Source organism: Halichoeres trimaculatus, unplaced genomic scaffold (assembly GCF_033239565.1).
Source record: "Halichoeres trimaculatus isolate MK-OKI-2021-1 unplaced genomic scaffold, fHalTri1.1 fHalTri1_scaffold_16, whole genome shotgun sequence".
Taxonomy (NCBI): domain Eukaryota; kingdom Metazoa; phylum Chordata; class Actinopteri; order Labriformes; family Labridae; genus Halichoeres; species Halichoeres trimaculatus.
In genome coordinates, this window is record NW_027437194.1 from 13,882,432 (window position 1) to 13,910,083 (window position 27,652).

At 38.4% G+C, this 27,652-nt stretch overlaps 2 protein-coding genes across 2 annotated transcripts; one reads left to right on the top strand and one right to left on the bottom strand.

Moving 5' to 3' along the window:
* Positions 1-223: 223 nt before the first annotated feature.
* mfsd14ba (major facilitator superfamily domain containing 14Ba) lies at positions 224-13,414 on the bottom strand. The gene is made up of 12 exons (XM_074690402.1): positions 13,097-13,414; positions 10,491-10,589; positions 8,689-8,751; positions 8,429-8,556; positions 8,141-8,255; positions 7,678-7,896; positions 7,426-7,539; positions 6,926-6,997; positions 6,653-6,765; positions 4,932-5,029; positions 3,998-4,161; positions 224-3,313 (listed from the first exon to the last, which is right to left on the bottom strand). Exons 1-12 carry the CDS (start codon positions 13,169-13,171, stop codon positions 3,041-3,043), a joined length of 1,533 nt encoding a protein of 510 aa, XP_074546503.1. The 5' UTR covers positions 13,172-13,414; the 3' UTR covers positions 224-3,040.
* A 2,037-nt stretch (positions 13,415-15,451) lies between these two features.
* LOC141805730 (uncharacterized) lies at positions 15,452-25,706 on the top strand. Its single transcript, XM_074690919.1, has 19 exons — positions 15,452-15,581; positions 16,567-16,633; positions 16,733-16,805; positions 16,967-17,009; positions 17,296-17,374; positions 17,568-17,656; positions 17,735-17,881; positions 18,007-18,058; positions 18,141-18,241; positions 19,260-19,345; positions 19,681-19,762; positions 19,843-19,928; positions 20,062-20,149; positions 21,211-21,259; positions 21,394-21,484; positions 23,162-23,262; positions 23,450-23,534; positions 24,522-24,626; positions 25,602-25,706. The coding sequence occupies exons 2-19, from the start codon at positions 16,572-16,574 to the stop codon at positions 25,704-25,706; spliced, it is 1,524 nt and encodes a 507-aa protein (XP_074547020.1). The 5' UTR covers positions 15,452-15,581; positions 16,567-16,571.
* Positions 25,707-27,652: the final 1,946 nt, after the last annotated feature.

The following is a 27,652-nucleotide window of genomic DNA, read 5'->3' on the forward strand; positions in this document are numbered from 1 at the left end:
TGCCAATTTTCTTGGAAGAAGTCAAATGCTGTACCATCCTTGACTAGTGTGTTGACAAAGTCTCTGCCTTTCTTACATGAAACGAAACAATTTTTCACTGGGACATTTCCTTAAATAATTTAAGATAAAAAAACATATTGTGTAAAAAATATGCAGCAAAATGTGGCAAAAATGACGGTTTAGATATTAAAAAAACACTCACATGAATAGCAATTGTTATTTAGATTTAATTTCCAATAACCAACATCTGCTTGAATACACCTTCAGACAAGACAACAGACAGTGTATTTACAGTGAATCCATGTACATTTATGTCTTCACATATACAGACATCCAATCCATTTACAATATTTACACGGCTGAGCCAGTCTCACAGGTGCAGAAAAATAAAAAAAACTACCATGAGCAAGTGAGTGCTCACATGTCAATATCCTACCTGTTAGGGGGATTTTAGGAATACTCACTTAGATTAACATTATATTCTGACAAAAGACAGTTGGATTAATTATATCCTGGTTTATATTGAGATTATAGGACCTGGGGTACTATAAAAGAAGCTGGTCTAGCTATATCATTACATTTAATCCTTAAGAATGATGTAAGCAAAAACGGGGTTTGAAGTTATAGTAATGAAATGAAACCTATTTCCTGATTTATAAAAAGGCTAGGACGGATGAGAGTAAATGCAGAAAACTTGATTTGATCTAGCACCTTTAACATTGTATAAAAAGAGTACATGATCTTTGTGTTCAAAAATATGAAAAAATTCTGAAAAAGACTGATTTCAGGATACAAGTGTGCATGTAAACATAACAAGAGAAAAAGAGGGAAGTTATGTGTTTGACTGGATAATTAAAACCAAAACAGAGACTTAAGCTCTTATAGTAGTGTGAAATTTTACAAAGGTAGCAGAACTCCTATCCAGACTGCTTTAGTGCCAATGAGCTTCACTTATACGCTTCACTTATATCATATATACAAATCATTATATCATTCACATGTACATTTACATTTTAAGGTCATAAAGCAAATAACTATGTACACTCTGTGTCAGTTATATACTTTGAAACTTCTCTTAAACTCATAAAATCTCTCTAACTCTTCAAGTATAAGTTCATTCAAAGGAAAATCACTGCTGGCAGGGGGAAACCTCAAATCTGCTAAATCAAAGGTGTACTGCTCCAGCTGACCTCCATCCACACATATTACACGAGACAGCTCTGATGCACATAAATAAGCTGATCTTAAAACAAACGTTTGTTGAAGGCACACCAACAATGGACAAAGGGAGCCAGAAACACCATGAAGTTAGAGATAAAAAATACAGGGCTGAATGTTCTCATTTCTCTCTTAGATGCACAGTAAGCAAGGATCACTTTAAAGATAGTTGAATGCTGAAATGTTAAGCTTCTATGGGAAACATTTTCCCAAGTCATAAGACTGAAGCTAATTCACTCAACAGCATTGCTTGGTGAAAATTAGTTTGTTTTTGACCTTCTATCAATAGCTGTTAAATGTGTAATTAGGTTAAGTTAATCTATTTGGTGAGAACACAACCAACATCACACCACAGTGCCACTTAATCTGGTATAGAATACCTGTTATTACATAATGTGCACACCAGATTTGTGGGAAGGGGTGGTAAGGATTTCTATATATTCGAAAACATGTGACAGTGCTTTTTGTTGTTAAATGAGGACAAAATACATTAACACATTGATGTTAATGTGTGAAGAGCATAATTGTGATAAATTGTCAAGACACAACATTTTGACACTGTTGACTTACTGCAAGAAAAAAAATCATCACCTACAACAAAATGCTTCATACACTGTACAAGTTTCTCAGAAAGTCTGAGATTTCCCCACTGCCAGCAGTCAGCAGCACTTTTTTAAAGTGACATTGATACAAAAATAAAACAAAAGGTGAAGGTGAAATCCAGGTTTAAAGTGATTTTGAAACACACTGATCTGAGGTAGAGTGACAAACAGAGACACTGAACAGTGGAATAAGTAGGAAAGTTGTTTTAAACTGAGGTGCTTGGTTGTAGAAATTAACTTCTTTATCATTGTCGGATTTCCAATGACTTGAAAATAGGTACAATATATATATCTTCTTGGCTTTTTGGCGAAGACTGTTTCTTGAGTGGAATTTAGGAATAAGATAAAACTATGCTTAAATTGATATTTGGACATGTAGGATTTCATGGTGCTGACTCATCTCTCAGCATGTCACATTCATACCTTGTTAGTATTGACAGCAGGTAAGATACTGTACACTTAAAAATAAAATAGAATAAAAAAACCCCTCAAACCTCTGAAAAAAAACCCAAACAAAATAACCTAGCAAAAATTTGTTCTTCAACACACACAAAAATATAAACAACATTGATGTTTTGGCTGCTGTGAATATGTTGCAGACATCTTTTTTGTACAAGAACCAGTTAGAAATAATTAAAATACAGCTTTAAATTGATACAGCTGAAGGTAAAAATACCTTTTCTTGTTATCACAAAACAATCAACAACTTCAAGCTTAAAGATGAACAATAATCCTTTCATTAAAGCCACAAAAATACTTTTTCCTCCCTTCAGAGGGGGACTCTATGAGGGCCGGTCTCAAAAGAGGGCGTATCCCAAAAGTGGGCTCGTCCACTTCTTAAAAAATACACAGTTGGTCCTTCCACTTATCAATCAGTTGATGGTCTCCATTTCACTGTGACATCTCTTTTGGCCCTGCCTTCTTCCCTTCAATCAAATAACTGTCAAATTAATGAATGACATCTTGGCAGCTTATAGTTCCTGCCCTCTGGTGAAGAAACATCCTTGTTGGTCACTCGTCAGATGTTGTTACCTCTGTACCCGTAGTAGGAAATATTTCCTTCTGGCAAAGAGATAGAGTGATTGGAGCTTCTTGCCGTCAATCTTTTGACAATAAAAGAACACTTAGTCCCACTTTGGAAATGAATAACTGCTTCTTTGTCTTTAAACAAAGAGTCACTTAATCAAGCTCCATCCCGTGTAGATTTTTTCACCTGTCAATCACACGATACTGTCCTGCAGCAGTGGCTCAAAGTCCTCGTCACTGGCAGTAGGTGGGGTCTCCTCATCACTGCCTGGGAGAGGTGTGTTAATGTGGACACCAGCCAGTGAGGACATTGACTCTTTGCTTTCTGGGCGGGGCTTGTCGCTGAGTGACAGGTGGGATGAAGAGGAGGAGCACGAGGGTTTCTCAGGGATGAAGAGAGCAACAAGGAAAGCGACGACCACAGTGCACGCCCCTAACAGGAAGGGTGGGCCGGGGATGAGGGCTCGCTGAAACAAAGACAAATTTTACTTACATTTTCTATTCTTTCTTGTTCACGTCTTTTTTCAGAGAAATCTTTATTTTCAGTGATGAAAGGACAACTTTTGGGGTGAGCTGTATGTGTGAACATTGTTAGCATTCATCAGCCACAATTTCCTGTCAGCCTTCTTTTAAAACTTCTGCATGAATACAGAGAAATGACACATAGCAGCATGAATAAAAATCTTCACGCTTAAAGAAAGAAAGGAAATACCAATCAAAATGAGGACAAGATGATATCTACACATCTGTCATCTGCGTGCAATATTGATATAGATACTAACAGTGTGATAGCAGCGCTGCGTTATTCAGCAACCACATTTGAAACTTCTTTTAATGTCATGTCTTGAATCTTCCCTGCCCACCATACCCCTCATCCATCCTCATGCTGACGATGGAGGAGGAGAGTTTGGGGGCAGAGGTCCTGAAAATGTCTAGGGAAATTTGAGGGTTGCACATGGGAAAGTGGCTCAGCTTGTTACATCCTAAACTGCTGGGGCAAATTGGTGCAGGTCTTTAAACCGGCAAAATAATTTGTGTGAGTGGCGGCCTGGTGGATTAGTTGTGTGTAAGCATCACTAGCTAAACACTGGCTCTGTTTTCCTACGCAGGCTGCTGTCTCCCTATTGTCATCATGTGAAATGCTTCTGTACCTCAGTGGGATTGTTCATCGGCAGGGGGTCAATGTTGAAGTCTCCCTGGATGGGGTCCATGGCATTGAGCTCCACGTTGAAGAGGAAGAAAACAAATCCATACAGAGCCGGGCCCAGACCGTTACACAGGCCTCTGATTCCTGTTATCATCCCCTGGACCACACCTTGAGATGGAAGAGGGGGCAGGTTATTGATCAGACATGTGACCGCTGACACAGTGAGGTCTGTATCTGAGCTTTATTTAGCTCCAGAAGGATGTGTTCCACTGACTGGTTTAGTAACACAGACTGCAATACAGAAAATCCTTAGCAACACACTGACCTATTGATCAGAGGAGGGGGAGGAGGAGAGGAATTAAAACAAAGAAAAAAGAAAGAGGAGGTGGAAAACAGAAGACAAGAAGGGAGAGCAAGAAGAGGGGGAGGAGTGAAGAAAAGCAGGATGGACGAATGGAAAAGGTGCTAGGAGAAGAGGAGTAGGGAGGACAGAAGAATAAAAAGCAGAGAGAGAAGAGCGGTGACAAAATGAAAGTGAAACAGAGGGATAAGGAAAAGGATTTTGGCAGAGGATAGTTGAGAAGGAAAAAGAAACAAGGGAAGAGAGATGACTGAAGTGGACAGAATAGGCAAGAGATGTGAGGGAAAGATGAGGATGAAAGGAAAGACATTGACAGTTGATGTAGAGAAGGAATAAAAAAGCAGATGAGTAGATGGAGCAATGACGGGATGACAACAAGAGAGTGGAGAAAAGGGTGAGAAAAAGGAGCTAATGTGAGCAGTTGACAGAGAGGAGGAGAAGATAGAGAAAACATGGGAGGAGAAATTAGGAAAGAGAGGGATAAGAGAGAGACTACAAAGACAGTGGGAGAGAAGAGAGGAGAGATGAGGCGTGGACTGAGGAATAGTGAGGAGACAGGAGGGGGTTTCTTTGTCACCTTGTTTGTCAGGATCAGCAGACTGTGACACCAGCGCAGAGACAGCCGGGAAGGTGATAGAGGACATAGCTGCTACAGCACCTGCTGCCCACATCATCCTGTACACACACACACACACACACACACACACACACACACACACACACACAGTTACAGATGTACATGTCTGATCCCAGTGTGATATTGCCTATTCACACTCGTGACTAATCCTCTTGCACACAACAAAAATGACAAAATGGCCGTTTATGGTGGATACATCAGTTTGAGGGTTTGTGCCGAAGCCATTAATTTAGGACTTTCACGATAATCAATAAATCAATTAACCGAACAATAAATAAAAACGTCCTTGGTAAGTTTGCCAGCCTCGATAAACTGACACGTGCATGTTTGTTTTCCTCCTCTCTTTTGACCAAAGAGGCTGAATGAGAAGATGGCTCACTACGTCTATCTTTCCTAACATCAGGGTGCATAGGTTCTATCGCAGATTTATCGGAATATAGCGGAGTGAGCATCTGTCAAAAATGCGATCTTTGGCATCTTTTCCAACGGGGCTGCTCGCGCATTCACACGGAGAGGGCTAAAGCGAGCATCCTGAGGGGTAAGGAGGAAACACACGCTAATATGAGTGATGGCACAAAAGATATGGTTCTTAAGCCGCCTGCCACAGTCCCAGTGTGGGAATATTTGGTTTTTTATCAGAATGAACAAAGTGTGAGCTCATGAACACCAACGAACTGATATGTCGCATTTGTTTGAAAATAGTGGCGACGAAGAAGAAGAAGGGGACGTGCAGCTGAGCCTTGTTCTTTGACAATCCGCTCTTACTGAGGCTTTTGGTCTGCAAAGTAAATAGAAATGAAAGTGCTAAATGGTGGGCGCTCAAAGACAGCTACATTGCTAAAGAAATGCAGCCCTTCAATACGGTTGAAAGCCAGAAATGTTAAAAACGTTTGACAGACAGTACAGATTGACTGGGAAAAAGGACATGTTACAAACAATTCAGGAACTGTATAAACTCCCTTTTATTTAGGCTAGAGTTTTTATTGTTTTGGTTTTTTTTGGAGTTTTGTTTTTTCTTTAGAGACAGGGTCTATGTTTTATTGTTTTTGATTAGTATTAATTATTTTCATGGACATGTATTTTTTTTCTAAAAGAGAGTCCTTTTTATTTTCATTGTATTTTTTTCTTTCTTGTTTGTTAAATTTATTATATCTTTTGTTTAATTTATTTTATTTAAAAGATCCTGACCTTTTAATTACAGTTAAATACTCTTAAGAAATTAAAGTTTCTTGCTTTTGATATGGTGTACTCACTTTGTTATCCCATTTATCATAATTACATCAATGAAAAAATGGAAAAAAAAAACAAAATAATATTGACAATAATATCGTTCATTGGCAATAATATTTTGGAAAATTATCGTCTAGCAAAATTTGTTATCGTGACAGGCCTACATGATTTCATTATGCACTGAGTGACAACATTAGTTTGGAAGGTTAGATGTCCACTAACTCACTGGCTGAAACTGATAAAAGTCTGATGGACATCAAACTCAACACAAGAGATTTTTATTCTGTATTAAAAGTGAGAACATAAAACTAAACAACCCCAACAGTAAAACACAATAATGATAGAGCTCACATTTGATCTTCTTTACTCTGAATTTCTTTTTAGATAGCTGAACATAATACATAACACAGAAAATAAAAAACAGATCTCACCATGGCTCAGAACCAAAGCCATACCAGGCCAGCTGCAGGATCTGGAAGCCCAAACCCAAAAGAACTGTGTTTTTATTCCCCAGAGTCCTCATCAGCAGAGTGAGGAACAGAGTCTGAGGACAGAAAAAGAGGGGGTGTTAATAGAGCTCAAACCTTGTACATATGAGAATAGATCATACATGTTATTAAAAAAAAAACCTACAAGCTGAACCAGTTGTACAATTAAAATCTATCATAAACTTCTTGTCTGAACTGAAATAAGGATCTTTTTACCTGTGCTACGATGGACAGAATGCCCACAACTCCAATGAAAACAGCAAGAGTTGTAGAGGAGAAATTTATGACCTAGAGGGAAAGGCAGAAATCATTCAAGTTACTGTGCTGCTTTTTGGAGCGCTTAATGTCATCATGAAAAAAGAAAATGAGCAGAAATATCCAATCAGTGCAGTCAGCTGTCAAATGGAGCGAAACATTTCTGAGAGCTCTTAAACTGAAAGGGGGCTGAGTTCTCCTTCTCAAGGAGCTGGAAGTGCTCCATGTAACAGAATGCTATTAGCTTTAACAACAGCCTTGACCAAAGAACAATAATATACCAACACGCTCACAGTTTTATCTCAACGTCATTTATGCTGTGTTTTTTTTTTCTAATTAAAGAACTTGAACTAAATTAAGGCATTTCTTTTTGTGATACACATACTCAGTTAAAACATTGTTGTTGAGAAGGACAGTAGTGGAGGTCATGATAGCTGTGGTAGATTGGTGGTGTGTGTTACCTGTCTCAGGTAGAGGAAGAAGCTGGAGTACTGTCCGGCTTCAGGCAGGTACGACAGGAACACAGTGATGCAGATCAGTAAGACTGTCGAGTCCTGGCCCACTTTCCTCAGAGACTGAAAGATGTAGAGATGAAAACACAGAGATAAAATTATAAATCACTCTGAAAAAAAAGACTTCATTTAACTACAAAACAAATAATCTGCTACACACTCATCATTGAATTACTGAATGGTTAAATATTGTGTACTGACAGCGAATGGGTCAGCCTGCTCCCAGGATATGGGTGCACCCCAGGTGTTGAGTCTCATCTTGTCAGGCAGAGACTCAGGTACAGCCAGCAGGATGAAACAGATGTCGGCCAAAGCGATCAGTGTGGCCACCAGAACCACTAAGTTATCTCCGTACCATGCAGACAGGTACGCCCCGATCGCTGGACTCGTCACCAGGCTGGCTGCAAAAGTGGCAGACACCTAAAGACACAGAAGAGTAATTTTAAAGGATAGAAAAACAACTGATGCAGGAACACTTTCTACAGAAGTGTTAAAGCATCAATCTATATGATAAGTCTGTTCTGAACTGAGGTTTGTTCTTTTGTTAAGCTGTCCAGTCAGTTTCTCTTCTCTAAGGTTTAAAAGTCTCAGTCATCATCCTTGTTGCCCCCTGTTGAAATATCTTCAGTAAGATGCATTAATCTTGTTTAGCAGCAGTCCTTACCAGACCATAGGCTGTACTCCTTTCCCTCTCATCTGTCACATCAGCTACGTAGGCAAAGATGACAGAGAAGGTGACAGAGAAAGCTCCAGACATGGAGATCATGGCAAAGTACCACCTGCAGGATGAGCAGGAACACAGCCTCAGTTTTTTTTGTCTCTCCAACACAAACAACAACATGCAACATGTTTTATACTATTATACATATTTTGTTTTAATTTTAACCTCTGTTAAAAATGTTAAAATATGAACATTGATTTTTTTACTCAAACAGAGAATAGTGAATCGTACCAAGGGCTGAGCCTCATCAGAGGAATTGGAGCACAAGTGAAGAAGACGGTAACCAAGAGGAAGGTCCGCCTCCCCCACACATCAGACAGTGCACCAATCAGAGGAGCCGACATGAATGACAGCAAACCCTGCATCAAAGAGGAGTCAGAGACAACATGAACAAACTTTGCAACACGTAAAATACAAAAACATATGTTGTTTGCTATTGTATTCAACTTGATTCATCTTGAAGCAGTATGATTATAAAATGAAGCCCTTACCTTCACCCCCTGGATGAGTCCGTTTATCAAAAATGTGTGCTGGGGAAATGTTTCATGTAAGACCTGCGGAGACCCACAACAAAAAACATTATAGTCTTCATAGATAAGAAAGCAAAAAAAAGCTTTGAATGTGAGGAAAATTTAAAAAAGAGTGATGTTTTGACCTGGAGGGATTATAGGAACTTGAACTTTGCCTTGAGACCAGCAAAAGTCAATAATGTGCTGTTTTTTTCTGGCCAAAAGAATCTGCGAGCCACAGAGATCCATACACTAGAAAGATTGTGGCTGGCCTTGTTCACTTTATTCTGCATGGTTTGTTACTTGTACTGACAACTGGAGGACAGTAAATTACACAGAGTTCCTTTCTCTTTTTCAATTAAAAAGTGCTACCAACACAATGAACACATGTTTACATCTTTCAGTGGCTGAGCCAAAACTTTCTTTTTATTTATACTTCTGCACTTTAATTTGTGTTATGTTACTGATGGGAGATCAGTAAGATTTTTATACATTTAATACTTATATTTATGTTCACACAGCCTTTCTTTTTTCATTTTACAAAAAAGTGCATTCCACATGTTGACTTATTTCAGTGGTTGAGCCAGAGATTTGGTCTTATTTACATTTTTGTTCTTTATTTTTGAGATACATAGAAGGACAGATTCATATTTCTTTTTCGTGTTATTGGTCATACCAGGCCGGTCGTTCTGCTTTGTTCCTTTCTCTGATTTTTTAAGGCAGTTAATGATAATATATATTACACATCCTCAAGGCTTGAAGTTGAATCAATCAGCCAATATTCTACTGTGACTGTAATAGTTTAATAAAGATATGTTATTTGTGTCAATTCATGCATCAATCGCTCTCATTTCATAATAACATGTGGGCCTGGCCTAGAAAGAAGAATTGTTTATGTTGACAGTGTCCTATATTGTGTTGGTCATACTAAAGAATGACTGATTGTTTGTGTTTTGTGAACAGTGCAGAAGATACCCCCCCCCATCTCAATGTTGGTCCAAAAAATCAGAGTTGGGTTATTTAAGGGAATTATTCAGTCCTACAAAAAGATATGAAACAACAATTTCGTTAAGATGGAAAAAAGATAAACTATACATATTTTACTCGCTGATACACTGACTTTCTCTCACTCAAATATTGCAAAATTGTAACCTATAGCTCAAGAAGCATTCCATGAATCATCTGGCTCAACAAAAATCTTTTGTCTTCACCATGACACACATTTTTTCCAAAAAAAAAAAAAAAAACTATCCAAATTTAAAAAAAAGACAAGATGTTAACCAGCCCAATGAGATACAGACTACAGCATACTGACTGTACAATCAGATCATTGATCTTACTGTAGAGCATACTCCATCAGTCTTGAGCCACAAGATATAAAAAAACAGTTTTTCCTTAACAAAACACCTTTTCTCCTCACAAGAAGGAACCTAAAAATCTGTAAGAAACTATTTGGCTCCATGAATTAATATCTTTTTACAAACTAACCATAATAGGCAGGATAATAAAAAAAATACATCTTACAAAAGAAACATTCAAGTAAACCGATCAAAAAGAGCATTCAATGAAGTAGGGGCCACTTCCACACAAAAAGCAAAAATCTTTGCTCATTAAGAAGTGGTGACATCTTGAATCAAAAATTCTGTTCTCATTTATTAGTACAGCCCTCTTCATGTGGGATCAGATCCCAAGGCCAACTTGCAGTTTACTGAATTAATCAGCCGCTCAGAGGTTGACACAAACACGTGACAAACATCTTGTCATCGCCACGCAGTGTTACTCACAGTGAGCATAGGCGTGGTGAGTAAACCCCAGGCGAAGAACTCCAGGAAGATGACCACGACTGCATGATAGACACTGGGCCTGCCAATGCCCTGCTGCAGCTGGAACACAGAAAACAAACACATTTTACAATCTCAAAACACAGTGACTTTAATGTGAGTCCACAATCAGAGGGACGAGTTGTTCACAGAAAACCAGGATGAACGTAAAGTGAGTGGGGACAAGACGATCTTTCTTATCAAGTATATTCAATCTGTCCAATGTTAATACAAACCAGATCAGTCGAAAACCAATCCTAGTTTACAAACTTGCAGGTTTTAATATTTGGAAGGAATGGGATGCATCTGTAACTTGATCAGGACAAGAGAATCATTTCAACACAATTTAAAGGCTATTTTATCATGAAGGCATTATTCATACAGTAAAATTACTGAGCTCTCTTCATTTTCAAACAGGGGTGGCTAAAAGTGGAGCACCAATAAAGTCACATTAAGTGATTGTTAGCCCACTGACACACATGAAACGGATTTGGTTGGTTAGATGGACTATTTTCTATCTTTAGCTTGAGTCATAGCACGTTCTTCTCCAGCAGATTTAGACTACTTAGATAATGAGTTCTCTTCTGTGTTATTAACCTTTAGGTCAGCAGGTGAGAGCCAACATGAAATTAAGACAGATTACCATTAGTTTTGTCTTGTTTTTGATGACACTTTGATTAATTTGGTTTTGTTTGGCCTACTGCTACATTGTTGCACATGTATGTCACATTTTGCAACATTGTAGTGGCCTAACATCAAAAGACTGATTATTTTTCTGTCAACATTGCAAGGAAAAGGGCTCCTTGTTCAATTTGTCAAATATTTAAGGAAAAATCACACTGGATGCCCTTCTTTTAAATATCAAGTAAAACGTTTAACTCTTCATACCAAAGATAAGGCCATGTTGTGAGATTTTTATCTTTTAATAGCCTTGCTTTAGCCCTTGCCTTAAAAACTTCTGAATGGAATGTTTCATCTTTATTTAAAGGACTGACAAAGAGAGAGGAGAAACATGGAGGACATCCTACTTCCAGCCCATGAAAAATTTGCCAAATCTTTTCCGCCATTGTCAAACAGTAAATTCTGCTGTGGCTACTGACCCCTGTTTTGAGCCTGTGGTTCCCTCAGGTGCTGACAGTCAGGTGTCTGATTTGCACCTGATTATCAGCTCCACATGTAACAAAAATCAACTTCGAAACAATATTTAGCAAAAATTAGAAAAAAGGATTAAGTAACCAGAGAAATCTTGAATTAGCATGAAGCAAAATGTTGTGCTTTTTTGTGTCTTCTTAATAGAAACTGTTACATGCATCATAGAGTAAAACAGTTTAAAATTAAAAATCTGCAAGGTATTCCCTACTATTACCCTTATGAACTGTACAAAATGTTCACTAACACTGTTTAAATTTCAAAGCTCAGTCTAAAATGCATCAAAATTTACATTTGCCCTATTTAATCTCAAAAACATCGGTGTGGTGACACAAAAACAGATAATTAAACAAGTAACACTAGCTTAACTGAATGTTTTGACTCTACCTGCAGCAAATTAAGAGCTGGAGACATATAGCCTATGCCAATCATCATTTGTCAATTAGTCTTGATACCTTTTACCACATCAGTTCTATTAAAGAAAAATATCAAAGATGCTCATAAAAAATTCTGAAATTTTCTAGATTTCTAACCCATATTATTTCAAGCAAGGCGTAAAAAACAACAACAACAACAGAGGATTCGGTCATTTTCATTCATTCATTCAGTGGGAGCTTCATGATGTAACAGTCTGACATTTTCTTTTTTGACAAAGACAATTTAAAATAGCACATATCTGTTTTACTTGCATAATATATATCCGAAATTTTAGAAAACACACATGCTATTGCGAAAGGTGTTTTTATACTACTGTAAATGTCTGTGTTATGTCTGCGTAGGGTTGTTAAAATGGACGCTGGCTGAGCCATGGAGGCTGTACAGTGTTGAATCTGCAGTCTCCGCCTGCCCTCCGTGTACCGAGCTGTTACGTAACAGATAATGGATCCACATTATCATCATCCTCACACTAAGCCGAGCTGACTGAGGGCCACATTAAACCTGTTCTGTCTCCATTACAACATGAATGCATCCACATCCAACCAAAACAGCCATTTTAGATGGGAGCAGCTCGACTCAACTACTGGGCTATTTTATTCGTTTTCAATGACAGAGAATGATTCGACAACCATGATAGGGCTTGAAAATACGGCGAAACTGCACCTTTCTATATTGGAAATATGTATATTTGGCCATTTATTTTGCTGTAAAATTGATGTGCAAGTGCCTTTTGAAACCTATCAGGATTTAATACCATGCAATACGTCATGCATTCAGGTTTGGTGTTATGTCATTCACTAACGGACATGGATGAGCCAATACCAACTGGAAATATCATTATAAATTGTGACAAGTATTATTGTAATTTTCTACAGTCTACAAAATTGAACACAACGTCTCATGCATCAGTTCCTGGATGACAATCATACAGGTTGGCGATTCGATTAATTAAATGAAATAAAAATGGCGGGTCATCCACCCACCGCAGCTCCGTCCTTCATGACTATCTTCTTCACCAGCACCACACGCCCGGCTGCCACCGGCGGCTCCCCCGGCATCTCCTCACACCTGCCGCGAGTCACGAAGCATCCATGCCGCGTTGATATCCGCGGTTCTCCAGGTGCTTCCAGGATGAATCCGTATTTAGCCCCAAGAAGGCTAAAACAAAGCTAACAGGTAGTGATAACTCAAACGGCAACTATGACTTAACGTTCACAATGTCTCCCGTTGGATCTGCCGTCGGATCAGCCACACTTCGTTCCGTTGCTCACGTGAACGCCAACCGACACCGTGAAGTTACAAAGAACTACTGCGGCGCTTCCGGTGTCGCATCCTTTCAAAATAAAAGCTCAACCCGCAATAGTCTTCTCTCGTCGGGTTTTACCCATATAACGGAAACTTGAAACTCGAAACCAACCAAGAGATGATGAAAAAGACAATACAAATAACAGAAAAAAACTACAAGGCATGAGCAGAAGAAACACCCAAGTAAAGTTGCACTTATGCTACTCTTTCTTGCTTTTCCACAGGTGCAGCTGTGAAATATTTAGAAATTAAAAATTACAAACATCTCAGATGTTCTGATCTCTTAATATTTGTTTTGAAATTTTCTCACTTTACTTATATCTAGAGGGCACTTTGTTTATACATCAACCACTGGGGGTATCTACATGAGCACTTTAATGTGATTTCCTCAACTAACAACTTTGCATTATATAATATCAAATACAAAAACACTGTAAGAAACACTTCTAGAGCTTTTTGTCACATATTGCCCAACAAGAATGGCAATCACCTCTCCGTGGACCCTCGAGGGTCCAAGGAGAGGTGATGATGGTGTTTTCTATAGTTTTGCTTTGAATACAGGGTGCATTTTAGTTGCATTTAGGCTTTGTATTCAGGACCATATTCCTCCCATCCTCCCTTTTTACATCATCTGCAGGGTCCTCTGTTTCCACTTTTAGCTTGTAGTTCATTATTCATAAAAAATTAAATTTTCCCACTTTTGTGGCATAAACAAAACTAGGGGGCAAGAAATAAATATCACATCCTCAATTAAAGGCATAAAACAACAAAATAACACATATTCGTGCAAAATTGTCCATGAATCTATTCAAACGGGTCAAAAAGTCCTATTTTGATCGTGAGTAATATTTTTTTGAGTGTGTATTTTATTTTAAAAAGGCGGGTCTTTTCCGGTTGCTCCGACTGTGAAAGGCGGAGGTGGATACCCGGGTAGATCACGTGTTGGTGGCTGTGGTGGGGTTTTGTGTGTGTGTGTGTGTGTGTGTGTGTGTGTGTGTGTGTGTGTGTGTGTGTGTGTGTGTGTGTGTGTGTGTGTGTGTGTGTGTGTGTGTGTGTGTGTGTGTGTGTGGATGAAACATGATTAGAAAAAAAAGGAGTGGTGACGGTGGGAAACGTGACAGCCAGCCTCACGTCATCAATCAAACAGACGCAGGAGTATTTAAAGATGAGTGGCATCACTCTATACCAAAACAATGATTCAAATGAGAATGAAGAGGAGGATTTCCTTTCCTCTTCATCTCACTGAGATAACTGGGGAGACAGAGGTCTGCAGACCTACAGGAAATTAAAAGACAAGGTTATTTAAAAATGAATTCATATAAAAGGAAAACATTTCCCCCCCAGTGAGGACGATGTGAAATTAAGATAAACTATATGACTGCTGTAGAATTGGGCAGATTTCACATATAATGTAATGTAGGTATGATTCAAAAGCAGAAATTAGCAGTTCTATTTGAAACGGAGTCAGGAAAAAATGTCTTAGCTGGACTGTACTGCAACTACAATTATAAAGAGATGCAAAAACATCAAATATTTGAAATCAGCACCTCAAAAGGAAAAAAATTACATCAATCTCATTTAGATCAGAGGGGTTTTTGAATGCAGAAAGCTTCATTTCTTTATTTTATAAGAATATATTCAAAACAGTGACAAGTTTATTGAAATGCTGGATTAGAAATGGTTAATCAAAACTCAAAAGGTCCAAAAACAAGTTAATACACAAAGTATTTAGACCAATGACTGAGAGCAAGGTCAGAAGGTCAAATCAAAGGAAAAACAGTGTGAACAGTCACATAAAGAGGAGCACAAAGATTTTTGTTATATCTTTGAATTTTCTCTTGAACTAAAGTGAAAAAACATCATGACGTGATTTTTATTTTGATTTTATGCAACAAAGACATTGCTTGATTGCTCTTTTTTAAGTTTTCTCCTGCCGTCCTGTTAAATGCTGACCTGCTCGTCATTGTGTTTTGAGTTGTTGCTTGGTAACAAGGTACCTGGTAAGTGTTACCTGTAAGCTTAGACACTGAGGACAGCTGTCAGGCTGTGAGCAAGGATGAATCATCTGTTGCTTTAGTGCAGCTATTTATTGTACAAAATAATACATCAACAGAGGCTACAAAACGAAGAATTCAACTCTCGTCTGAGCGCACACCTACACAGGTTGGTTTGATTCTGATGACAGTTTAGAGAGCAGCCACACGGTCCTCTTCTTTACTTGTCTGAATGCGGTTACATGCAGACACCATGATGTAGCATCATCTATAGATAGAACGACAGCACAATTTGAGGGTTAAACCTGTCTTTGGCCAGTTTGACCTGTAAAACTGAAGGTGATTTAAATGGTATGTGAAAAAGACAACCAAAGTAAAATTGTCCTCCAACCTGAATTTCTTCCAATGCTATCCAGGTTTTTTGGATCCTGAGGCGACCAGGACAGTGTTTGAAAAGTAATTAATTAATGCTAGCTTGATTTTTGGGTTGCATCTAAGGATGATAACTTGTATTACCTGGGATCCAAGTTTAGTCATTAAAAAATAGTTAAAACTAATTTCATTTATGACAAAAGTTGAACAGTTGTAACCTTGGGATGTAATCAGACATTTGCTAATTAGAATCCCAGTAGGCTGAGGTTGACACACCTGTTCACTGTACATTATCCTGTTTATCACCCAGCTGACATAGACATTCAAGTATTGATGCTTTTATCAACATATTTTATGGTCGAAGTGGCTTCAAGATCAGCGGTTTAGAGATGGTTTCCTGCTGCTGTCTGGATTGCAGGACAGGCAGCTGATCCACTTTTCTCTATCAGAGATGGTTGGGGTCCAGTTGCTGCTCAGGCTGCTCTCACAAATGCACTTCAATCTTTACCTTCTCCATGACCATCTCCCATGACCAGCTGGAGACTGACACTAGTGTTTTTACCACAGTGTTAACAGGCTGAGAGGGAATAAGAAAAACTCCATGGGTTAATTTGACATTAAGTGTATTATTGGAACGTTCTGGGCTACAGCTTTCAGCATTTGGCTGCAGTTTGAAACAATGATGCTACATTCTCTTGTGACAGAAGGTGCTCTTATAAAGCATCAGATTTGAGCTCATGGTGAATCAGACCGTGTTTGTGTTTTTGTGTGTCTTTTAAAAGGAGAGATGGCATTAGCCAGTGGTCACTGGCTGGAGAAAGAGGTGAGAGGAGAAGCCCCAAATCCTAGGTAGGTCACAGTGCTTACATTACATGTAAATGAAACTAGAACACATATTGTTCATGATCACTTAATTCTCTTCTTATCAACTCCTATCTTGTCTCACAGACATGGTCACTCTGTAGCCGTGGCAGGAAACATTGCTTTCCTGTTTGGGGGAGCCTCCAGAATTAACCAAGAGGTTATTATCTTTTTTAAAACCCTGCTTCCGTTAAGTTTTTAATTTGGGCAAAATATGACATCTTTACTTTTCCTTAAACATGTAAGGATCCACGGTAAGAGATAGTGAGAACATGAAATTGGGATAGTGATAATCTGCCTGTTTCCTCTTTATTTATTCAGGAGGACCACCCTGTTTACTTCAATGACTTCTACATGCTTACAGGTACTAACTAAAAATGCAGATATGTCCCTTCAAAGATTATTTTTTTCTAGACTTTGCAATTTTTGCTTGAGACCTCAGGTGTTGACATTTTGACCCAACATGGAAGTGCAAAATCTGCAGTTCCTTCAATGTCCACTTGAAGGTGCTTGTATAAGCTAAAGAGTCCCCATTCAGTTTCATTTTAAATGATTACTATCAGAAATCAACATGTTAACAATCTAGCTCTAAAGTCTTTTTTGTGATATAGATCATTATTTACTTGCTTGATATTTGTTGTTCTTTGTAGTTTCTCTTGATGATTTGATGTGGGAGGAGATTCCTCAGAGCGGAGACATCCCCTCGGCCAGAGAAGGACACACTCTGTGGTAACAACTATTCATACAAGATGTTCTATATTTGTTTGGGTGTCTTATATTGATTCAGATGCATGTCTGTAGGTCTGCTTAGTGCTTGTTTTTGTATGAGGTACCCTTTAAATGACATCAGAGTTAAGGGGGTAACTTTGTACGATCATCAGATTTTATCTAAGCCATTTCCTGCCTCCTATTTTCTTGTAAGTGTTGTTAAAGGGAAGCTGTATCTATTTGGAGGAACATCCAGGCCCAACGCCTCAGAGTGTCTCCCAGGTGTCTACAGCTTTGATATAGGTGAGGAGAATTCTCATCTGGTGTTTATCGTTGACCTTGCTTTAGTGCCATGTAATTTAAAAAGTGAATTCCCCGCAGTGTCTCTGACCTGGGATTGCTTGGCTGTCGGGGGTGTCGCCCTCAGAACCCTCAAACACAGCTCTGTTGCAGTGGGAGACAGCATCTACGTCTACGGAGGAATTGTGGGGGGAAGTCCAACTGATGACCTGTTGGTCTTCAACACAGGTCCAAACATTTCTCTTTTGGTTTTGGATTACCATTGTATACATACATCTACAAACAAAAAAAGAGTCCTCCCTTATTTCAGATCTCTTCTCAACCTGTCTGTGCTCTTCACGGGTCTGTTTCAGTGTCTCTCACCTGGACACCTGTCAAAACCAATGGGTCACTGCCTCCTGCCCTGTAAGACATGCTCACTTTCTTATATCTGTTAGATGCATGCGAGTTAAGAATGTGTGAACACTCATTTTGTCTTCTTGCATAGGTTTGATCAGAGCTTTGCTCTGGTTGGAGATCAGGTGTTCATGATTGGAGGTTTTAACGCAGTAGGAGACTTCTGTAAAGACCTGCATGTTCTCAGCACAGGTAACACCAATTATCAAAGCCTCTGGAGGGCAATTTCTGCAGCTCTTGTGTCCTTTTCAGCCTGTGGATCACATTTAAAGTCTGAATGAATATTTTAAACCTGAGAGAGAAGTTAGTGCAGTACAATAGCAGTACTATCATATTGTGCCTCACCTACAGGTATCTGTTGAAAGAAGTTACTGAAAAGCTTATTAGTTGTTTCACAATGGTAGTCAGGTTGATGGGTTATGTGTCAGAGTTTCAAATTCTGCACTGCAGTAATTGAAGAAATTGTTGGTGCCCGTTTTATAAGTAAAAATTGTCTTATGAGATGTAATATGAGTCACATTTACCTGAGAAGTCGGGAAAAGTTGCTTGTTTCGAAATGTTAAAGGACAGAAATGACGCCCGAATTGTTTTGGGGGAAAAAATCTACCAACTGAGTAAGAAAAATGTTGTGTCAACTTTCTTGAAATATGTGAAATGTCTAAATCCAAGAAGCTAAAAAGCAAATTGAGCATCATTTTTGTCCTTTGTTATCTTAAAATAAGACAGTCTTCGAGACTTATGGTTCTTATTAAGTCAAACATTTTTTTTAAAATATATAAAATAAGAGAAAAACATCCCTTAGATTTCAGTTTTTGCCAGACATGGTACTGTAAAAAATATATTATCCTGCTTTAATTTTATGATAATCATAAATTAAAGAAACTCCTAACTACCTTAAACACCATTACATTTCTGAATTGTTTGCAGGTTTTAGATCAAGATTTTCTCAGACTAATAGTTAATGACTCTTTATGATTTTACACAGTCGAACATACACAGTTTGTTTCATGGCCATACTTTAGAGCTCAAACCCCGAGTCAAAAGAATGAAGACTACATTCACAATGGATAATTAAGACTCTCTCCACATATACTTTTATGAAGTGCAGTTTCCAAACTATTAAATACACACCTAACATTGTAAAGTTGCTGTACGTAGGCACTTTTACTTAGCCTTAAAAGTCTGATTTCTCTGCTTTTCTGGACTGCAGAGAGTTTGATCTGGCAGAAATGGGAGGTAAAGGGAGACTCACCTGCAGCCTGTAGTGGACATACACTGACAGCCCATCATGATAAGGTAAACACAAAGACAAATGTACGCACACAAAGGCATAGTTTTTATTTTATTTTATTTAGCCTAGTCAATGCTAGTCTTGTTTCTTTGACTGTAAAGTTTTTGCAAAGCTTTTGTGCTGGTGAGAGTTCTGCCGTCTGCTTTAGAGTGGGGCTTTCTCACAGACCTTTATTCCTCTCACTATAGATACAGTGGGTACCTTTTCACAACTTCTCTTAAAACAGTGAAAAGAAAACCTTTACCACATAAAAGAAAAATAATCTTTTTCACGTTTTCTTCTTACTTTGAATGAGTTTGAGCTGAATGTTCACCATTTTTTCCACGTTTTCTCCCCTTAGGATATCTACCTATTTGGTGGTAAAAGCATAAATGAGGATGGCACCGAGACCTCTTTGAATGACATTCACAAACTCAGTATAGGTAAATGAACTGATCAGTAAATCTATCTAAATAATGAAAAATAATTGCGGTATACTGTAAAATCTATTCTGTTTTTCCAGCCAAAATGAAGTGGAAGGTTCCTCTGTATGTTGGTATTCCTCCAGCTCGTCGACACGGACACACTGCCTTCATCCTTCACAGCCATGTCAGTGTACAGCTGATTGATGTATAATCATTTCAACTGTGGGATATTCATATAATTTTGTTTAATGACACATTATTCTATGTGCATGCCCTTTGATGTAAAACAGCATTTTATGTGTTTATTTGGCTGCTAGCTGTATGTGTTTGGAGGGAAGAATGAAGAGCAGGACTTTAATGACCTCAAGGTGATGAAGCTCATCAACCCCTCAGAGAGACAGCCAGGTACATCATCTATATTTAACCCAAGATTATATAAAACCAGAGTCTAAGTGCTCCTGAGACAGTTGCAAGCCAGAGGTCAGATTTTGTAAAAGTCAATGAGAAAATGAAGCTACCTCTCAGTTGATTTTCTCAGTAAACCTTTTCTCGATGAGTTGATGGTCTCAGTCTCTAGTTTTGGGTCTTCTTAAAATGGTGTGAACTGTATTCTGTGAATCATGTCCCAGTTAAGAGTCAATACAAAACAAGTGCAGTCTTTCTAATACTCCATGGGATACTTTAAAGAGGGGGTATTCCGCTTTCCCATATTTTAAACATAGATATAAAATAACAATTTTGGATGTCCATACTAAATATGCTTGTATTTTTAAACAACGACTCATATATTGCAAAAATCCCTGAATCTGTAAACTGCTCCAACTGGTCAGTTCTAAAAAAAAATTGCAATAGATCTCCATGAGACTTCCTGAAATGATAAGGTCATCACATAAGGGTCTCCTCAAAGGGCTGGTCAATCAGAAGGAGGGGGTTTGTGGTGCAGGGAGCCTTAAAGAGACAGAAGCTTAAGTAAAGTGTTTTTAGACAGAATCTGAAATACTGGTCTTCTTGCAGTTTAGGCGAAATGGAGAAAGCAGATGGTAATCACTAGCAGGGAATATCTGAAAAACAGTATCCTTAGGCCAACTTACTTCCCAATACTTTTTAGTTAAAGGATGTATGTTTTGTAAACACATACTGATGTTTTCAAACCAAATACTTCTTGCTGGTCACAGGCACTTGGCAGAAAATCACCTCAAATGATGGTGCAAAACAAGTAGCAGCTTTGAGAAACAAAAACTCTGTTGCATAGTTGTCACTATGAGCATTTGGTTTGAAGCTTGTTGTGAAATGAACAGAACTGGCACCTCAACAAATATCAAAGTTACAGCTGATAACAGATGCACATGGCTGACTTTGTTCACACATGTGTTGGCTCTCTGGTTCAACCGTCTGGTTAGACAGTCACAATGCAACTCTTGATTTTATCTATGAAAAAAAGACTAAAAAGATCTTCTTCTCTACAGTGATGAAGGAGATTCTTTCAGAATTTGGTCTGCAGGGAGTCAGCCACAGGTCAGCTGCTCACACACACACCTGTATCATCCTTCTACCTGTGTGCACAGAGTGTATCTGCAGTTTAAGTCCCCATGACGCACTTTGAGTTCAACTCTCAGTTTTAATTGTTTGGTTTCATTCTGGTTGGAAAGCTTCACTCCCACAAAGGTTCCCAACATTCGCTACGAGCTGAGTGAGTCTATTCCACCTGACCAGGGCGGGAGCACAATGACCGATGCACAGGTAATCACATAGTCCACACAAGGCTTTCAGATGGATGTTAGCAGTGATGTGCTAACTATGATTACTGAAAGGGGCTGTGAGGAGTTTCCAAGTGATCTTGAAAAACTCTCCTTGCTAGATATATGCCAGGTTGTAAAGGCTCAAAACACGAGCGAAAGGTTAAAACATGAGCTAAGCTGTTTGTAATAATGCTCATTCCAAACCACATGTGGCAGCCATTCTGCAGTGGTCTACTAAAACTTGAAAGTCTATCAAAAATATGAAGCATGAAGTTACGTTAGCTCTGCTTGGTAGATGGGCGCTGGCAGGACAAAACCAGAACTCACGAAGGTCACACATTACAGGCATGTCTCAGAGCACTGGGATGTCTGTAGCACTAAATAAAGCCGGCTACTAAACTATGGTTCAAACTGAAAAAGTTTGTTTGTTGTCAAGTTTCAAACCTTGGCTCTACATAACTATTGATAAATACTGCACCTTGTGGTGTTGTATCTAGTAAAAAGTTGTCTTGAACAAAGAAAAGTAGAGTTTAAAAGAAGATCTCATCTCCATTCATTTCCAAAACAAACACACGCCATGTTAAAGGTCCCATATTGTGCTCTTTTTCTGCAGTTTAATATGGATCACTGATGTCTTCATGAAATGGTAGTAACATGTTTTGGTCCAAAAAGCCAATAAATCAAGCACAGCAGCATTGTTTAGAAAACAACAAAGCTTGTTTACCGTAACATTACAGGCTAAAACAACAGGCTAACCGCAGCTAAAGTTAGCATCCTGAAGCTAACGGAGACAGGGGGACACTGAGGAAAAGCTCTTACATCTGCTCCACAGCACACAGCATTTAAAATACTCACATTTCCTGGGTCCGAGGTTTGTTGGTGGATGGTTGGTAATGCGCCTGGATTCAGGACCAGTCTATTTACTAGCCCTCTGTTTTACTGTCCAAAGTTGGAAAAGCAGCCGGCCGTGAAGTGACTAGCACACACACGCACAGTTTTACTGAGTGTAGCTGGCACATTTCCCTCATAAATGAACTCTAGCCACTTAGTCTTGTCTTCTCCTGATATGGGAAGCTTTGGCATGGAAACTATGTGGCTGTTTACAGCCACAAACAGAGCAGTGATGGCTCTTCAACTATGGTGTTCTCCACCCCGCTGCTGGAGAGAAATCTCCAGCAGCGGGTAGATGAGTGGGCAGGGAAGGGGGTTCAGGGGTAACTGCTCCGGTGGACCTATCAGGTCAGAACGCTGATTGGTCAAAAAAGGGAATCGCTGTCGTTGGCAAATCCTGGAAATTCCAAACAGCTCGGTTAAGGTCAGGATTTTACATTCACAAGCACTTCTAAGTACAGGATTGGTCATTAAATGTCACATTTTGTGGGCTGGGAGGAAAGCCAAAGACCCACAAATTTCATTGAAAGACTTAAAGTGATTTTTGCATAATATGGGACCTTTAACAGTCACATCTTGGTAACAGTGTGCGTGAGACTGTGGTCCAGAAGGTGGCGCTGCAGTCCAATTAAAACAGATCCTCCTCACAGCATCTTTAAATAGATTATCTTTTATATCAAGTCCCAGGACTACTTCAAACATAATTACATTCAACACCATTTCAACACTCTGAAGCTCTTGAACAAGACGTGGAACTGATCAGATCAGAGATTACATCCTCCTCCAGGTGTTTGTCCACAGAGACTTCAGTGCAGTTCGAGATCAGGCGATGAAAATGATCCAGATAGCGTTCAATCTACTGGACCAGGAGTTCCAGAAACTCTACAGGTACATGTGCAAAGTGTGCTACACATATTTATATTAGACCATAAATGTTTTTAAACAATGTAGCCATCATTTGTAATTTACCAACCCTACACAGCTGAGACACAGTGGAGAAATAACCTGGTTGATGAAGTAAATAACTAAACTGATAAAAAGACATATCCTCATAACTGACTTTCCTTTTTTCTAGAGAAAAATCCGAGTTGTCTAAATCAGCTGCTTCTCTGAAGAGAGACAGAGAAGCTCACGAGGCTCACAGACAACAACAGCAACAGGTTTATGATGGCTCTGCTCCATTCAAAGCAGATATGCACGTCAACAAATCCTTAAGAAATGATTGGTTATTAAACAAACCATGATCTGCTGTAATGCAATGCTAAGCAGTCAAATCAATTCATGTAATCGAAACTTTCTGTAATGTAAAAATCTTCTCCTCATGCAATGCAATCTGGTATTCCTATGATAAATTTCAACATTGGTTATTTTCTCAAAGTCTAAAGTTAATATTAACATCTTGTCAGCATGCCAACTAGCAAAATTAAATTTTACTTCACCCTGGTAGAATTTGCATCTAAGGCCAAAGTGTGGATGGCCAAGCTTTAGTGTTGCTTGCCTAAAGTGTTAGGATCATAAACTGTCTTACTTGAAATATTTTGCGCATTTTTTTAAATTATTATTATTAAAAAAAAAAAAAAAAAATTTACTTACATTGTGAAGAAGTCAGATATTGGTAAAACTGACTTATCAAGATGTCAGGGTTAAGTTTTGTATCTGAACTAATATCGCCCACTGAGTCATGCGGCTCAAATCCTCCCTGATGTCAAACTAATGAGTTGTTTTTCTGTGTAATTTAAAGGTAGGAAATGACTAACATCAAGGCATATCTTAGGCATACTTAACAGAATCAGGAAGGAAAAAGCTAAGTGAGTCAGTGACATTTAGTAAAATAATACCCACTGTCGCTCATACGTATTTTAGTTAAAAGAAAAGTGTTTTGAACCTCTTGGGCTTTGGGCGTGTTATTAGAAATTGAAGGAAATGTCTGCCTGGTTGTTAATTTATGCATTTCTGGACCTCAAAGTTAAGGTCGGCCACCCATTTTCCACAAGTCTTATGTAAAAAAAAAAAAAAAAAAAAAAAAGTCTATTGGAATTTTTTTGTATTCCTTGTGACCAAAGTTGAAAAAAAAGAAAAAGAAAGCTGGAAATAAAACCTTCTTGGTAATAATAACTGTTATTTATTGTCCCTGATGTTTTGTCCAGGAGCTGCAGGAGATGTTGGACAGACATCGCTCCCAAAATGAGGCGTGGCTCAGAGCAAGAGCAGAGGAGAACGACAAAGAGAGGAGGGAGCTCTGCAGACTCAGAGTCAGAAAACACAAACACTCACAAAGCCAAACACACACACACAGACTTCTTACACCTCTGTCCCTGTTATCCAGACTTTCATGCAGGATCTTTGTCTTGCAAACATAAGAGCCTTACAAAGATTTCTGTCATCATCAGGCTGTTGTTATGACTCTCACACAACCAAACAAACTGCACTGACTGAGTTTTTAGAACTGTGAACTTAACCACTGACTGTCAAAAATGGTTGCCACACCTTCACTTCTTCCTGTTGTAGAAATGTGAAGCTAAAAATCCCCACTATGAGTGCTATCACATTATAAATTCAGAGTTAGAGTTTGTGCAGCGGAGATCTGTTGGTTAATTTACCACTGAATCATAAATCAGCTTGTTTCCATCTGCAACAGATAACTAGCCCACTGTGATCTGGCAGGCAGTAGAAAGTTCAGTGACTCTGGTGTTTGTGTTTCTCACATTTCCTCCGCTCTCATCTGGTACACACAGCACCGCAAAAGCCTCATTTATCAACAGAGCTATCAGTTGTGGTGTTGTACCCCCTCTGGGGCATTAGATAGCTTGTTAAACTGAAGCTAATAAATGATATGCTTTTTATATAAATCAGCATGATGAGCAGTTACTGCAATGACAAAAACCACGGTTGAGTTCTTCTCAAGTTTGACTTATGTCCCATCTGTCAGCATAAAGGAGGCAGACCTTGTCTACACTGCATTCAACCAGTAAAGGGAGAGTGCAAAATGTGTTTGCTTCACTTTTGGGGTGTTATGTCAAATACCTTTTGATACTATGTTTAAAATTTTACATTTTAATAAAGTCTTCCTTTTGGCAATGTTTGGAATCACATTTTAACTCAAACCTTCTACATATTCAGCGAATGTTTGGGCATTTCTGGCTCATCATCTGGCTAATTTCTTACTACGAATGTGAGAACATCATGGAATATGCAGCTTTGAACAAATCCTTTGTCTCTTTCCTCAGGAAGAGGTGCAACAGGAACAGGAGAGACTGAAGGAGGAACAGAGCAGCATCCAGAAACGCAGCGAGCATCTTCTGTCCATCATGCAACAGTTTAAAGGGATGTGAGATAGATAGATAGCTAGATAGCTAGATAGCTAGATAGATAGATAGATAGATAGATAGATAGATAGATAGATAGATAGATGTCTTGTTTGAATTTCTGTTAATCTTCATGCCCACAACATCAATAAAAGTTGCCCGCCATACACTGACAGTGCACCAGTGTTTACTTTAAAGGCATGCATCAGAAGGGAGGAAGGTTCAGATGCCTGGTGATGGGTATCAACAAATGCTTCTGCATCTGCAATACACTTGAACGGAAACAGGTTTTTAAAAATGCTGTGCACAGTGAGTTGTTTTTATCTTACTAAGTTGTAAAAATGCCACACACTCACGGCATATTTCATGAATGAAGCATTTAAATTTTCTTTTTTATTTTTGCAATCAACAACTCATGGGACAGAATGATCTCTTCCCGGCCTTTGGCAGCAACAATAAAAGATAAACAGTATCTTTAAAGCTTCAGTTAAGAACTTTGTCTTAAGCAGATTTTGGGGCCCCATATAAAAATTATTAGCTGTCGCTCATCTCTTTGTGGCTCTTTAAAATAATCATACTTTGCTTTCATGCAACCATGAAATGAATCACCAATCACGATGGTTTTGTACAAAGTACTTCAAAATTGCTGTTTCTGCTTTTTATGTTTTGATCTGACACCTACCCAACATATTGAGTGGCTTCTGATGCTGTTGTTTGTTACTTCAGCTCATTAAATGCATCGATATTAATTTTGGACTATTTCATAATTAAATAAAAACTCTTCTCAGGGGTTTTAAAAGTTGTTTAAGACAACATAGAATCATAACTGGTGTCCTTCTCGCTTTTTATCTTCTTTTCTTCCTTTGATTAAGATTTCTGTTTCTTTTCTCTTTTGTCCCAGTCCATCCTTCTTGGTCTAAATGTGTCTGTCTGTCTTTCTCTGTCTTTCTTCTCTTCTGTCGCATTCAACAGCAGTACGGGTCACTATTAGGCAGGGAAAAACAGCGTAATGCACCAGTCAGCGTCCTTGTATCTCCTCCTGGTTGCACTATTTGGCAGCCCGAGCGAGGGGAGGAGAGAGTAAAACGTAAAACTCGCAGTAGTACACCCGGAAGTTACGGTTAAAGGAAAATAAGAGCAGGGATTGCTTTAGATGTCATGGTATTGTCACCCATATATATATATATATATATATATATATATATATATATATATATATATATATATATATATATATATATATATATATATATTCTAGGCCAAAGTGGTACAAAAACAGTATTTAACTCCAGCGGAACTACTTCAAAAGATTATATTAAACCTAAAGCATGAAATATCATTCGTTGTTTGATGAGTTAAGTGTAGTAAATAAATTAAAACCAGATCCATCACTCAGTTACTTTACATTTGTGATCTATTTAAAGGGTTTATTATTTAAAACCTGCTCATGCCGGTTCTCCATAACTAAAATGTACCCATGGTTCTACAGTCCTGTATCATAGTTTATATTATGGTTATTTATCATAATACCTTTTTTTGCAGTATCTTTACTTTATTCCCCAAGTAATAAATTCTTAATTTATTGCATTTGCAATTTTTTGTTGTAGTTTATCCTTCAACTTCATTTTAAATATTGCTGATTTTTTTTATTTTTTATTTCTTCTTGATGTTGTTTTGTTGATCTTGTTTTGGTATGTTAACAGTGACAGTGAAAGTGGTGCAAGTAATATAGTTCCCTTCGGTAGGTTTAAAGACTTTTTAAATTTGTCCCAATATTTTGAACTCCCTAAAAGCTATATGATTGATATATGAGAAGAAGAAGATGATGACGACGGCGATGAAGAAGAAGAAGAAGAAGAAGAAGAAGAAGAAGAAGAAGAAGAAGAAGAAGAAGCAGAAGAAGGAAGGGTAAAAGGATGTAGCTGCTTTGTGTATTTAAATCTAATTTGTTTAATAGTAAAAAAAGAATAGTC